The 12,579-nt window shown below is 41.9% G+C and overlaps 1 protein-coding gene across 1 annotated transcript; it reads left to right on the top strand.

Annotated features, from left to right (window-relative positions):
• Positions 1-8,335: 8,335 nt before the first annotated feature.
• On the top strand, positions 8,336-9,329 carry LOC118578788 (olfactory receptor 2D2-like). The gene is given in 2 exon segments (XM_036179997.1): positions 8,336-8,356; positions 8,358-9,329. Coding segments are annotated over 2 exon segments (993 nt in total).
• Positions 9,330-12,579: the final 3,250 nt, after the last annotated feature.

Below are 12,579 nucleotides of genomic sequence, written 5' to 3'. Positions count from 1 at the left end.
TTTGGGAGCTGGCAGTCCCAAAAGGAAGTCCAACTAGAAAGACTGACAACACTCATGGGAACTGGAGTAGTTTGAGTGCTACATCTTGATCCACGAGCAGAGAGACATGGGTTTTTGAAACCTCAAAGCCCACCTCCAGTGACACACTTCCTCCAACAAGTCCATACCTCCTAATCCTTTTAATCTTTCCAAAGAGTTGTACTCCCTGGTGACCAAGCATTCAAATATAAGAGCCTTGGGATCATTCTTATTCAAACCACCACAGGCCTCTTCTGGTACCCTTGCAATTTCCATTGAACTCTAGGATCTATTTGGCAGTTTCAAAAGAGTGGATGCTAGGATTATGCTAGAGGCACATTGAATGTATGTATTTGTTTGGGATGTACTGACATCTTAGCAATATAGTCTCCTGTTATGTGAACCACAAGCTTTCAAATGATCATGTAAACTCAGGGCTCTGTGTGTGTGTGTATGTGTGTGTGTGTGTGTGTGTGTGTGTAAACAATATATTTTAATGCATGAAAATTCTTCTGTGTAAGCAGAGTTTTTTTGTTGGGACCAATGGTCAGTTCTGTCCACCAGCTGGCTCCCAAGTAACCACAAAGATTTATTATTAATTATAAATAATTGGCTAATAGTTTAGGCTTGTTACTAAGCAGCTCTTACATAGTAAATTAACCCATGTTCTTATCTATGTTTTACCATGAGGCTCAGTACCTTATCCCAGTATGGATCTCCTGCTACCTCTGCATCTCCATGAGACTCCTGAGACTCCTGGGACTCTTCTCTTTCTCTTCTCAGAATCCTCTCACCCAAAATCCAGCCTAGGTATTGGCCATCAGCTCTTTATTAGGCAATGAGATTAATAAGTATTCACAGTATAAAAGATTGTTCCACAACACTTCTGTTTCATTTTATCATTCTTTTTTCCACATCTGTACCCATAATTAACTGAGCACCAATAACTGGGTCTCAAAGCTGGCACAATCAAATGTTAGTGTGTACCCACAGATATCTCTAGTAGTCCACAAAGGCACATGTAGTTTATACAAGCAAATAGCTCTTGTGGTCTACTGCGGCTACATCCTTTCCACAGCCTGAATCTGTGGTCCCAAGGGCAGTTCTCTATGTTGTATTGAACAAGAGGAACAAACTCATGCTATGAAAGAGGACAGGAGAGCACTATGTGCTATTTCTGGGATATGCTGAAAACAGTGGTGAGGAGAAACTAATCCAGGGAAGAGAACACTGTGAAGGACATTTGGTTATCACTTTTCTTGGAAGGAGAAATATCTTCCAGATAAGAGTCTATATTCATGAGTGCATTGTGGCCCATGGGTTTGTTACATGGTCGTGAACACCCATAGAATAGGATTGTAAAATTGGAGAGAATAAGATCTGTGGGTAACCTTCTTAGAAATTGGAAAAAAATGTGAAGATGTTTTTGTCCCATGTGAATTCTCATGAAAGGTGTCATCAAGAGGACAGGCTGCAAAGAAGTGAGTGGATAGGAAGGCATTCTCTGAGGACACCTGTCAACTCTTTCCCTTGCCATCCTCTCACTGATTGACATGGTCATCTTAACTTTCTTCCCTGGATACAAATCCAGAAAACCTTTTGAACTATTCATTTTACCAAATGAGCCAGTTCTCACATGGTCCATTAATGAGGCATTGCCTACTGGGGGCCAATTAAGGAGTCCCTGGATGTAAGAGTGTGGATGTGCTTCTCCTTCCTCCAAGCTTGCCATCTTCTCCTTTAGGCCTGTGAGTTCACTTAGTGCAGATGGAAACCTCTAAAGTTTGACTTTTCCTTCATGTTGACCTCTGGGAGTAGGCCCAGCTCTGAAAGAGCAGGAGTGGTGTTTTTTAGATCACAGGTACTGCCATTAGCTTGAACTCAAACAATCAAGCATGTTATAGACGTGGCAGATTCAGCCTCATTCAAAGGGTATGTGGCTAGGTCCTGTAGTTGGTTCTACCATTCACTAGCCTGGTGACCATTGCCAAATCATGAAGATTTTTCTGGGTCATTGTACATTATCTAGGCAATGGAAAGGTAGGGCCATGTTTGAAAAACATCTTGGTACAGCAATGATTTAAAAAACAGTGTACAGTCCCTTAGGGTAGCAATGAGCCTCTGTTAGTTCTGCTTATCATTTTAGTCTTCACCTAGAAGGTGTAACATCCACTCTGCCTCTAGGTTTTTTGTTTTCTGTTTTCACTCTTCTATCTTTTTATTTGCCAGTTATCAAATATGCTTTCTGTGGGACTTGGGATTTTTCAATTTTTCCAAATTCTGTCCCCATCCTGTGACTGCTTTTTGGCCATGTTGCTGACATCCATATCTAACTTAATGTATGTGTGTGTGTGTGTGTGTGTGTGTGTGTGTGTGTGTGTGTGTGTGTCTTCCTTGAGCTCCTCCCTATGAATCTATAATAAATAATCCAAGACTAAACCCAACAGAGAAAGGTGGCTATTTCTTTATGTGACACTCAATGGGTTCTGTCTGCTTCTCTCTGAACCTGTCTCCTTGTCTATCCTGGTGGAGAAGAACCTCTGCCTGGACTCCACTGCCTCTCCAGAGCTGATGAGGACCAACAGCGGGAGTGGGAAGAGTTGGGGTCAGAGCTGTGGGACAAGGCTGAGTAACAATATTGCAGGGGTCAGGGCTGTGTCAAGGTGCTTCTGATTGGTGCTGATGGCCAATTACTAAGGTCTAAATCCACCCATCATGGCAGTGTCATGGTGACAACACATGCCTCTGGACAGCAGCTGAGATCATATGTCATTGTCCAGTGTGTCAAGCAGCAAAGGCGCCACAGTAAACAACTGCTAGAGCAAAGGGCACTGGACAGTGGAGGTGCTCACCAGGCTGTGCAGAGTTCAGAGCTTGTGTTGTTCACTTTTATTAGTGCTGTGACTCAAACTCTAGCCTGAGCACTCTAATTACTTGGGTGCTATACAGCTGAGCCACATTCCTAGACACTCTGTCTTTGTTTCCTGTCCAATTTATTTAGTTGTCATTATAAATCACCTTTACTATTGGCTGTGTTTAAGGGGCAGCTCACAGGAATCCTAAACCCTTGTCAATCAATCACTCTCAGCAGGAAGACTTTATAGTCTGGGCTTCTCCTTTTGATTCCTTAGGAAACAAAGACACAGACAGAAGGCAGGGATAGAGATTTTAGGTCATGGAACACTGTCCAGAACATGTGGCAGGGTGCTGACATCATCACATTTATCCACAAGCCATCATAGAAGGGAAGAGGTTACTATCAGAATTCTACGGAAGATGAAATTGAGGCAGAATAACAAATAACAGCAAGTTAGACAGAATATGCTCCAGAGCTTGATATATTTGGACCCAAATTCTTATTTGTATCTAAGAGACATGAGCTGTATGAGTGTTTTCTCACTTCCCTAGCATGGAGATGTTACTGCTGACCTCCATGTGACTATAGTAGACCCCTTTTATTTGCTTGTACATTTATATGATCGTTTTTCCTGCATGTATGTATGACTAGCACATGTATGCCTGTTCCCTGAGGTCAGATGAGGGCACCAGATCCTCTAGAACTGAAGATATACATTGTTGTGACCTGCCACATGTGTGCTTAGAAACAAACTGGGTGTTCTGCAAAAGCAGCAAATCCATTTTTTCTCATACCCACCCTTCAGTCCGGATTGTTGTTGACTCTTCATTAGCAGCAGAGTGGCTGAGCAACTTGATTAGGTATTGCACAGCAGAAAAGGGAGGACTGTGATTGCACCAAGGTGCTTGAGGAAGGAAGAAGAGTGTGACTCAAACATGGTCTCATGAGTGTCAGGGCTCAGGATTTGGGCAGTAAAAGAGGAATCAGAATGAGAACTCAAGTCCCTGACCTGTGTCTCAGGTGACCAGGTCCCACCTCCTCTTCTCTGAGCTGCTCTTATTCCCAGTTAGTCTAGAGAAGGGAACAGGTCACTGCCCTCCTCCTGTGGGTTCTTTCCTCCTGCTCTGCCCCAAAGGGCCTCATTGAAGCGCTCTTGTTGACAGCATCCAGGAATCATCTTAGCATCCCTACTGGGAACAGAAGTGGTCCTTTCCTAGCTCTCCTGGGGAGGCTCAGAGAGGAGGCAGGGCCATAAAACCTCAGCCTCTGGTTCCACTGAGAGGAGGTGAAGATGTCTGAGCTTGACTTTGTTAAGCAGGATTTTATAGGGACCATCTTCAGGGATCCCAGCTGGCCTATTTACAGAGTAAGTGAGATATTCAGTCCCTCAAACTCTACAGTATCTTGGAATTTTTTCTGGAGACTGAGCTGCCTAGAATTCCAACTCTCTGGACTCAGTTATATTAGAGCCCTACCTCATATAACCAAGAAACAGCAACTCTGTGACACATTCCTTGGATTCACAAGTGGTAAGATGGTCACTGGTGCTTGGCTTGTATTTGGGGTTCAGGCATCTGTGGGTCTAGAGGTAATAATTAGTCTAGCTATCCATCTCAGGTCCTCTGTGCTACATCTCAAACTAACAGACCTCTTCCCATCATCACCTACTCTTCTTTCCTCTTTCTCAACCTTGTGTTCTTACTTCCTTCTTCCTTTGTCCATTTATTAATTTAATAAACATTTACAGAGAGTTTTTCTGTTTCAAATCAAGTTGAGACATAAAGAATATAGAGTACTAAGCTAAAAGATCCCAAGTGAAGCAGAAAGTCATGTCCCTGAGAGCAGTGATGGTCAATGTCTTTGAAGGAGTCTTCCCACACCACAGAGTCACAGCTTGATGCACTTAGTGGGCAGAGCAATCATGATTTTTGTTTTGTTGTTGTTTTGTTTTCCTTTGGTTAGTCTGCTGTAGCCAACTTGGCCTTAATCTTGCTATATAGTTGAGTATATCCTAGAACTCCTGATCTTAAACCTTCCAGATTTGGGTTTTGTAGGTTGAGGCTAACACATGTAGCTTTTTCTGTCTTGCCACTAAATCCTGATGTCTTTATCTATGAATCCTTGGCTCATAGAATTGAGCTGCTCTCTTGCTGGGACACTGTAAACGAAGTAAACAATACCATGCTGTGGATCACTAAATGTTATCCCCATGCCATAGAAATCACACCTCAAATGGTCTCTCCTTGGTTCTTTCTACTTTCAGCCTCCCAGAGCCTCCCACATTCAGACAGGAGGGGAAATCTCACCAGGGGAGCTGGTCTGTGACTAGCCATCCAGCTCTGTCCTAGAAGGGCTCTGGCCTGTGCTGAGACTCAATAAACTCAACTAGATGGACAATGTGAGGACTTTGCCTTCCTCACTTCCCCACTTCAGAGCCTGTGTGCCAGAAGTAGAGAAGGTGACTGAGAGCCAGGCTCTGAGGACACACCACCTAAACCCCCACTTCTCCCATGCTGAACTTGCAATCTGAAAAAAAAGCGCCCTCCCTCTCCAGGCCTTAGGTGTTCACCTATAACACACAGGTAAGAATACTTCCTTCAGTGAACTGTTGTGCTCTTAAACTAAAGTTAGTGCAAAAATAGTTGGAATGTACAATTGACTCAATAAATATTAGTGTTTTTTTATTATTGCAAAGGTTGGAAAGTCACCCATATAGCTATACTCCTTCAGTGACAATCCTTTCTTAGTTGTGTGGAGTTTCAGTTAACAAAGGAGTAACAAATGGCTTGTCCAAGTTATTTGGTGTCAAAATTGATATCAAACCCCTCTAGGATTCTTCAGATTGTAACAGACCAATGAACAAGGAATACAGCATGTACCAGAGTTAGGGGTGGGAAGTGTAGCGTAACAGGGAAGGCTTCTGGCTAAGCTGAATCCTGCTGTGGCAACAGTGTGGGCAACACAGTACAGGTTCTATTCCCCTCCATGATGAAAACTAGGCAGTTTCTGCAGGTGGGAGAGTCAGAGGCATGTAGGACAGTGGGAGTGCTTGTATGGGGATGTGTGTGTGGAGAGAGCAGAGATGGAGGAGACTGTTGTCTGCTGAGCTTAGTCTCCACAGAGCAGGAGGTTTAGGAATGACCTGTGCACCCACTTCAAATGATATGCCATGGGAACTTGTAAAATGCTTTCAGCAGGGACCACAGAGCAGCAATAGGAAGCCTTTGAAAAACCACTGCAGGAGTCACATGAAGAACATGTTGAGGATGACAAATGCCCAGCTCTGAGAAAGAGAAGTGGACACAAATATCTTCACCTAAACAAGAACTTATTTCCAATTGATCCCTATCATGAAAGGGAAAATCAGTTTTCTTCAATAGAGTGTCCCTGCACCTATCAGGTACACTCTATGGCTGGCCACATGCTCAGGAGCAGTTGGCCAACAGGAGACTTTCTCCACAGATTTGATTTTGGTTTGGTTTTTCCGTTATTGTTGTTTGTTTTGATTGTCTTTCTTTTAGTTTATTCTTTTAATTTCTGTATTTTTTTTGTCTTGAAAGAAAAAGTGGGATGAAAAAATATGTAGTTGGGTGGAGAGGTTCCGGGAGAAGTTGGTGTAGTGGAGGGATATGATTAAAGTATATCACATGAACATAATTTTGAAAAATTAAAGAAAAAGAAAAGATTGTACTGGGGTGGAAAACATAGAGGTAAGGGGCACCTGGAGATGCTGATGCAGAACTGCTGGAGAGATGATGGGCTCCTGACCTGGGTTGAAAGGAAGGACAATGGTGAGGGTCATGAGCAGTAGACTGGTCAGGAGAGGGGATGGGGGCAGGGAAAGAGAAGACAGGATGTCTAGAAATCTCTTTCATATTTCTACTCCCATCAAAGTCTATTCCCACCTTAACCATTGTAGTGCTTAGCGTATTAGTAATGCCCTAGTTCAGACTATTTTGAGTGGTGTTTGGAAATTTCCTTTATATATCTTTCCATGAATACATCTGTGTATGTGCATATGTGTTTACATATTCTTTTAGAAATATGGCTAACATTTATATTGCTGGACAATGTATTAAGTGTGTTCAACATTAGGAAACACAGCCATGCACACACTAAAGGGATCATTTTAATTTACTCTCCCATGGGATCCAGCTACTCGTGTCAATACTACATATCTGTTACTGTAGCCATGATTGTAGTTGTGTGGGGATGTGAGATGGAGAAGAGGAGGGTGGGCGTTGGCCCTGTGGTGTTCTGCAATTTCCAGATGAGTGGTGGTGCTGAGGACCTGAGCCTCATCAGTGCTCACTAGACAGCTGCCTTGTGAAATGCCCTTTAAATATTGTTCACTGTTCCATCGGAGCATCTGTTGTTATGTTTGTGCTTTTCTAATTCTTTCTGTAAATACTGTGAGTACTCACTTTGCTTATGCTAGATTATCATTATTTTTCCCTCCAAGGAAAGTGCTCTTTTAAAGGAATGTTACCTTTGCTTTCCCTAAAATGATAAATATATTTATCAGGTTTTATTCTTAAATAATTGGTTGGTTTAGATTTACCACTTAAAGCTACAGTACACCTGGAGTTGATTGTTTGTGTGCAGAGGGAGGTAGGACTGAAGAGGGAAGAAATGACTTTGCTGCTCCCATATCCACATGGTCCATCAGCATTCCCTGGGAAGACTCCACTGCATTGCACACGTGAACTTGTCATTACTCATGGGACTGTATGTGTGAGGGCCCGTGTCTAAATTCCATGTGTTCTGTCTTCATATACTTGTTTGCTCTCTTTTGCATATGTCTGTGGTGTGTGTGTGTGTGTGTGTGTGTGTGTGTGTGTGTGTGTGTGTGTGTGTATGTGTATCTGGTCAGAGACTGATGTAGGGTTCTTCTTCAATTGCCTTCACCTTATTGAGAGTCTCTCAGTTGAACCCAGTGCTCAACATTTTATCTAGTGTAGCTAGCACTCCTGTTCTGAGGATTCCCTGTCTCTGCCTTTCCAGAAGTGGAATGAGACTTTTAGATTGCATATGACATGTCATGTACTACATGGTGTTTCCAACAGTTATATGAGATGCTTTAGATATTCATCATAATCCTGAGACGTGAGTGTCATCAGATTCATTTTATAGATGAAGAGACTGAGGCATTGAGATTTCAGTAACTTGAGAAGTGTGCACAGAAACTGAAATGTGTGTTCAGAACCCACACACCAGTCTTTATTTTTTAATTAAAATTATTATTTTTATTTATTTTATGTAGATGGGGTTTTGCCTACATGCATGCTTGTGCACCATGTGAATCTGTTGCCTGTGGAGGTGACAGGAGGGAGTCAGATACCCTGGAACTGGAAGCACAAACAGCTCTGAATTATCTGGTCCCTGGAAGAGCAGTCAGTGTTCTTAACTTCTGAGCCATATCACCAGCCTGTATCTTCCCTTTCTCACTCTATAACTGACATGTGTCAGATGACACATAGATGAAAATGACTCTTTTACAGGCCCCATCATGTGGATGATTCCAGGGCAGAACCAAAGCTGGGTTTCTGAATTTATCCTGCTTGGCTTCTCCAGTGACCCCACAACCAACAGCATCCTCTTCATTGTGTTCCTTCTCATCTACCTGTGCTCAGTCCTGGGCAATGGGCTCATCATCATGCTGATCTGCCTGGACACACAGCTGCACACTCCCATGTACTTCTTCCTCTGTATACTTGCCCTGTTGGATATATGCTATGTGACCACCACCATGCCCCAGATGCTGGTGCATCTTCTTGCTCACTCTCAAACCATCTCTTTTGCTGGCTGCTGGCTGCAGATGTGTGTGTTTGGTTCTCTGGCTGCTACTGAATGCACCTTGTTTGCTGTCATGGCTTATGACAGATATGTGGCCATTTGCTACCCACTTCGTTATACTGTCATCCTCAACTGGGGACTGTGCATACGGTTGGCTGCAGGGACATGGATCTGTGGTTTCTTCTTTTCTGTGTTACATACTTTCTTCACCATGAGTCTGCCATATTGTGGGCCCAACAAAGTCAACCACTATTTCTGTGAAGGTCCTTCAGTGCGTAGCCTGGCTTGTATGGATACCCACGTCATTGAGATGGTGGACCTGGTCTTGAGTGTTTTTCTTGTTGTTATTCCCATTTCCCTCATTGTGGTCTCCTACATTCATATTGTCAAGGCTATTCTCAAGATCAAGTCCACCCAGGGCCACTGCAAGGCTTTCTCTACCTGTGCCTCTCACCTGACTGTGGTCATACTCTTCTATGGTCCATGCACTTACATCTACATGAGGCCCAACTCCAGCTACTCCCCTGAGCAAGACAAGCAGATCTCACTCTTTTACAATGCCTTCACAGCCTTGCTCAATCCCGTGGTCTACAGTCTGAGAAACAAAGACATTAAGAGGGCATTTCTCAAGGTGATAGGGCATGGTAGGGTGGATTAGTTAACCACAACCCAGGGGAAGTTGGAGTGGATTATCACTTTTTGGAAAAGGGACAACGTCTTTATTTTATTTAGCTGTCTTTGTATTTGACCAACATAGCACTTGATAACTAGGACAAACAACTGTGGAACCAAGGGGGCTATCTTGGTTGACAGGCTCCACTAAGGTACAATTCCAAACACCTCAGTAATCTTACTGGATCATAGCTGCAAAGGACCAATTTTTGCTCTATCTTAGCTGTAGGTTGGGAATGACCTTCTGACCTCTCTTATCCATCCTGAAGTAGAAATCGTATATCCAACATGTCACCCTAGAACACAAGGAAAGGAACAGTGGACAAACTTACAATGACTCAGCTTCTCAAGAGTGATCTGCTTCATGTCACTCCAAAGCAAGTATTATGGTCCAGCCTGACAGCAGCCAGTGGAAAGTTTTTTGTCTAGACAGAAGTAATACAAGTTCTTTGGCCATGGTCTGATAGGTTAGCTTATCTACTTAGAAGCTAGCAAGTAATATGCATCATGTAGCCTGCTGTATTTCCTGGAAATAACAGCATACCTATAATCCAACACAAAACGTGCTAACTATGGATAGCATGATAGTAGAGAGAACAGAAGGTTGAGACCTATATGCTAACACAATGTGTGTTTTCATGCCAGAATTAAGCTGATAGATTGTGGAACAGCAGTAATATAATTCAGAGAAGAAACTTCACACATAAACTCAGTGTGATCTATTGGGAAACATGATGACCTCATCTGTCCAATGACCACTCTGGAATGAAGAAATCTGGCTTCTCCTCAGACCCTTCCCAACTTTTCTCCCCATAGACAGCAGCCAAGGGCATGTCCAACCGTTGACTGTGACTGCTGGCTCTTTTCTACCATTTCCTGGTGGTGGGTATGGATTGCCTCTCATCTTCAGAGTAGCTCTTACCTGACCAATCAGCAGATTCCTATCTGATTCAGTGCCTGAACTATTCTTTCCTGAGAAGACTTCAGGCCCTCCAGTTTTATTCTAGGGTCATGTATTTTTAGATAATGGGTACCTTTTATTTATAGTTAATCCTCATTACTGTTATATATATATATATATTGTATTTAGAATTCTCCCATTTTCCTAGGCTATCCTGGAACTTTCCACATTCCTGAAGACAACCTTTAACTTTTGGTCTTTCTTCATTTTTTCTTCCCAGTGCTGTGATTATAGGATGGGACACCATACAAGGGAGAATTTTTGCTTCTTTCATGATGTCCTTTGTATTATAAAAGTTTTTACTTTGATATAATACAATTCATAATTTTTTTTAAAAGACAGATTTTTCTTAGGTAGCCCCATCTCTTCTGGAACTCACTATGCAGACCAGGCTGGCATCAAACTCAGAGATCCTCCAATCTCTGACCTAGTAGTGCTAGAATTAAAGACATACTTCACACCACCTGACTAAGCACTTTTGTCTCTTGTCATTTTGCAGTATACTTAAGAAATTATTTCTTGATCCAATATCATGAAAATTACTCCCAGGATGATTTTTTAAAAGTTACTTTTAGGTTTTGATCCTTTCTGAATTAATTGTTTTATATGGTATGTTACAAAGGCCTATTTACAATTGTTTTTTGTTTTGTTTTGTTTTGTTTTTGTTTTTGTTTGCCAGAGCTGAGGACCGAACCCAGGGCCTTGTGCTTGCTAGGCAAGCGCTCTACTACTGAGCTAAATCCCCAACCCCTACAATCTTTTTTTTTTTTTTTTTAAATTTGGATATCTATGTATGTAGTCAGACTTCTTCTTCAGACTTTCTTGGACTGCCAGCCCACAAACAATGACATGGAGCCTTATTATTGATTTATGAAAGTTTGGCCTTTAGCTTAGGTTTGTTTCCAACTGGCTCTTATAGCTTAAATGAACTGATTCTATTAATGTAAACTCTGCTATGTGAATTTTTACCTCTCCTGCATTTGGCATGTCTGACTTGCTAGACATCTTGCTGGCATCACCCTCATGAGCCTAGATTCATCCCAAATTCCTCTCTTTCCCCAGAAGTCCTGTCAATTCTCCCCTGACAAGCTATTGGCCATTCAGCTCTTTATTAAGGTAATCAGAAGGCACCTCACATAAGGCAATCAAATAAATATCCCACAACAATTCCTCCTTTTTGTCTAAATAAAAAGGAAAGGGTTAAACTCTAACACAATAAAACTATATACAATAAGAACAATTATTAAATAAAATTACATTTACAATGTCCAGTCTATTAGTATTTGGTAAAATCAGAGAAATTATTATTATCTATCCTATCTTGATGAGTTCAAAGTGTTTTTTGTTTGTTTGTATTTGACTTTGTTTTTAGCTGAGGATTGAACCCAGGGCCTTGCGCTTGCTAGGCAAGTGCTCTACCACTGAACTAAATTCCCAACCCGAGTCCAAAGTTTTATACCTAAACTATTTTCTATCATAACTTGAATTACCTAAAAATATCTTTTTAGATCTTAAAATATTTTCTTAGAAAAACATGAGCTTTTAAGTCACTCAACCTCATAAACTTTGCATCTCTTTTGTAAGTTTCTTTTTTCTTTTTCTTTTTTTTTTTTGTGGGTTTTTTTTTTGAGACAGACTTTCTCTGTGTAGCTTTGTGCCTTTCCTGGAACTTGCTTTGGAGACCAGATGGCCTCAAACTCACAGAGATCCACCTGGCTCTGCCTCCTGAGTGCTGGGATTAAAGGCATGTGCCACCACCGCCTGGTGTAAGTTTCTTTTCTGAAAACAGTAACAAAGAAAACATAGGTATAACTACCTAGTATAAAAAGGTATAACTATCTAATCTTCAACCCTCATCAGAGACCCAGGAGAGATAAAATTTCATCTGATAATCAGAACATGAAGAGCAAACAATATCCAAAACTATAGAAATGACAAGGACAACTGGCTGTCTGGAGAGTCTCCCAAGGTTCCCACCCAAGGTTGGGGCATCCATCTTTGGTCTACAGGCCTAGACCATCTGACAAACTTTTCTGTGAAGCAGGAAGTTTTGCAGGACTGTCCTACCTTGTCTTGGCAAAGTTTGGCCGTCACCTTTTTTTGTGTCCTGCTTGTCCAAATTGGACAGCATACTGTGATCAGTTAAGGCAAGAAAAGTTTCTTATTGAGTGGCTGAATTTGCCACAATAAAAACAAACTCCATATGGAGGTTCTTCAATGCCCATTATCCTTTTTGAAGTAGATTGGTGCTGCCAGGAGCAGACATTGTCATAAA

The sequence above is a fragment of the Onychomys torridus genome, chromosome 2 (genome assembly GCF_903995425.1).
Source record: "Onychomys torridus chromosome 2, mOncTor1.1, whole genome shotgun sequence".
Classification (NCBI taxonomy): domain Eukaryota; kingdom Metazoa; phylum Chordata; class Mammalia; order Rodentia; family Cricetidae; genus Onychomys; species Onychomys torridus.
The sequence above is the reverse complement of the archived record's forward strand: the minus strand, read 5'-3'. Positions and strand labels throughout refer to the sequence as shown.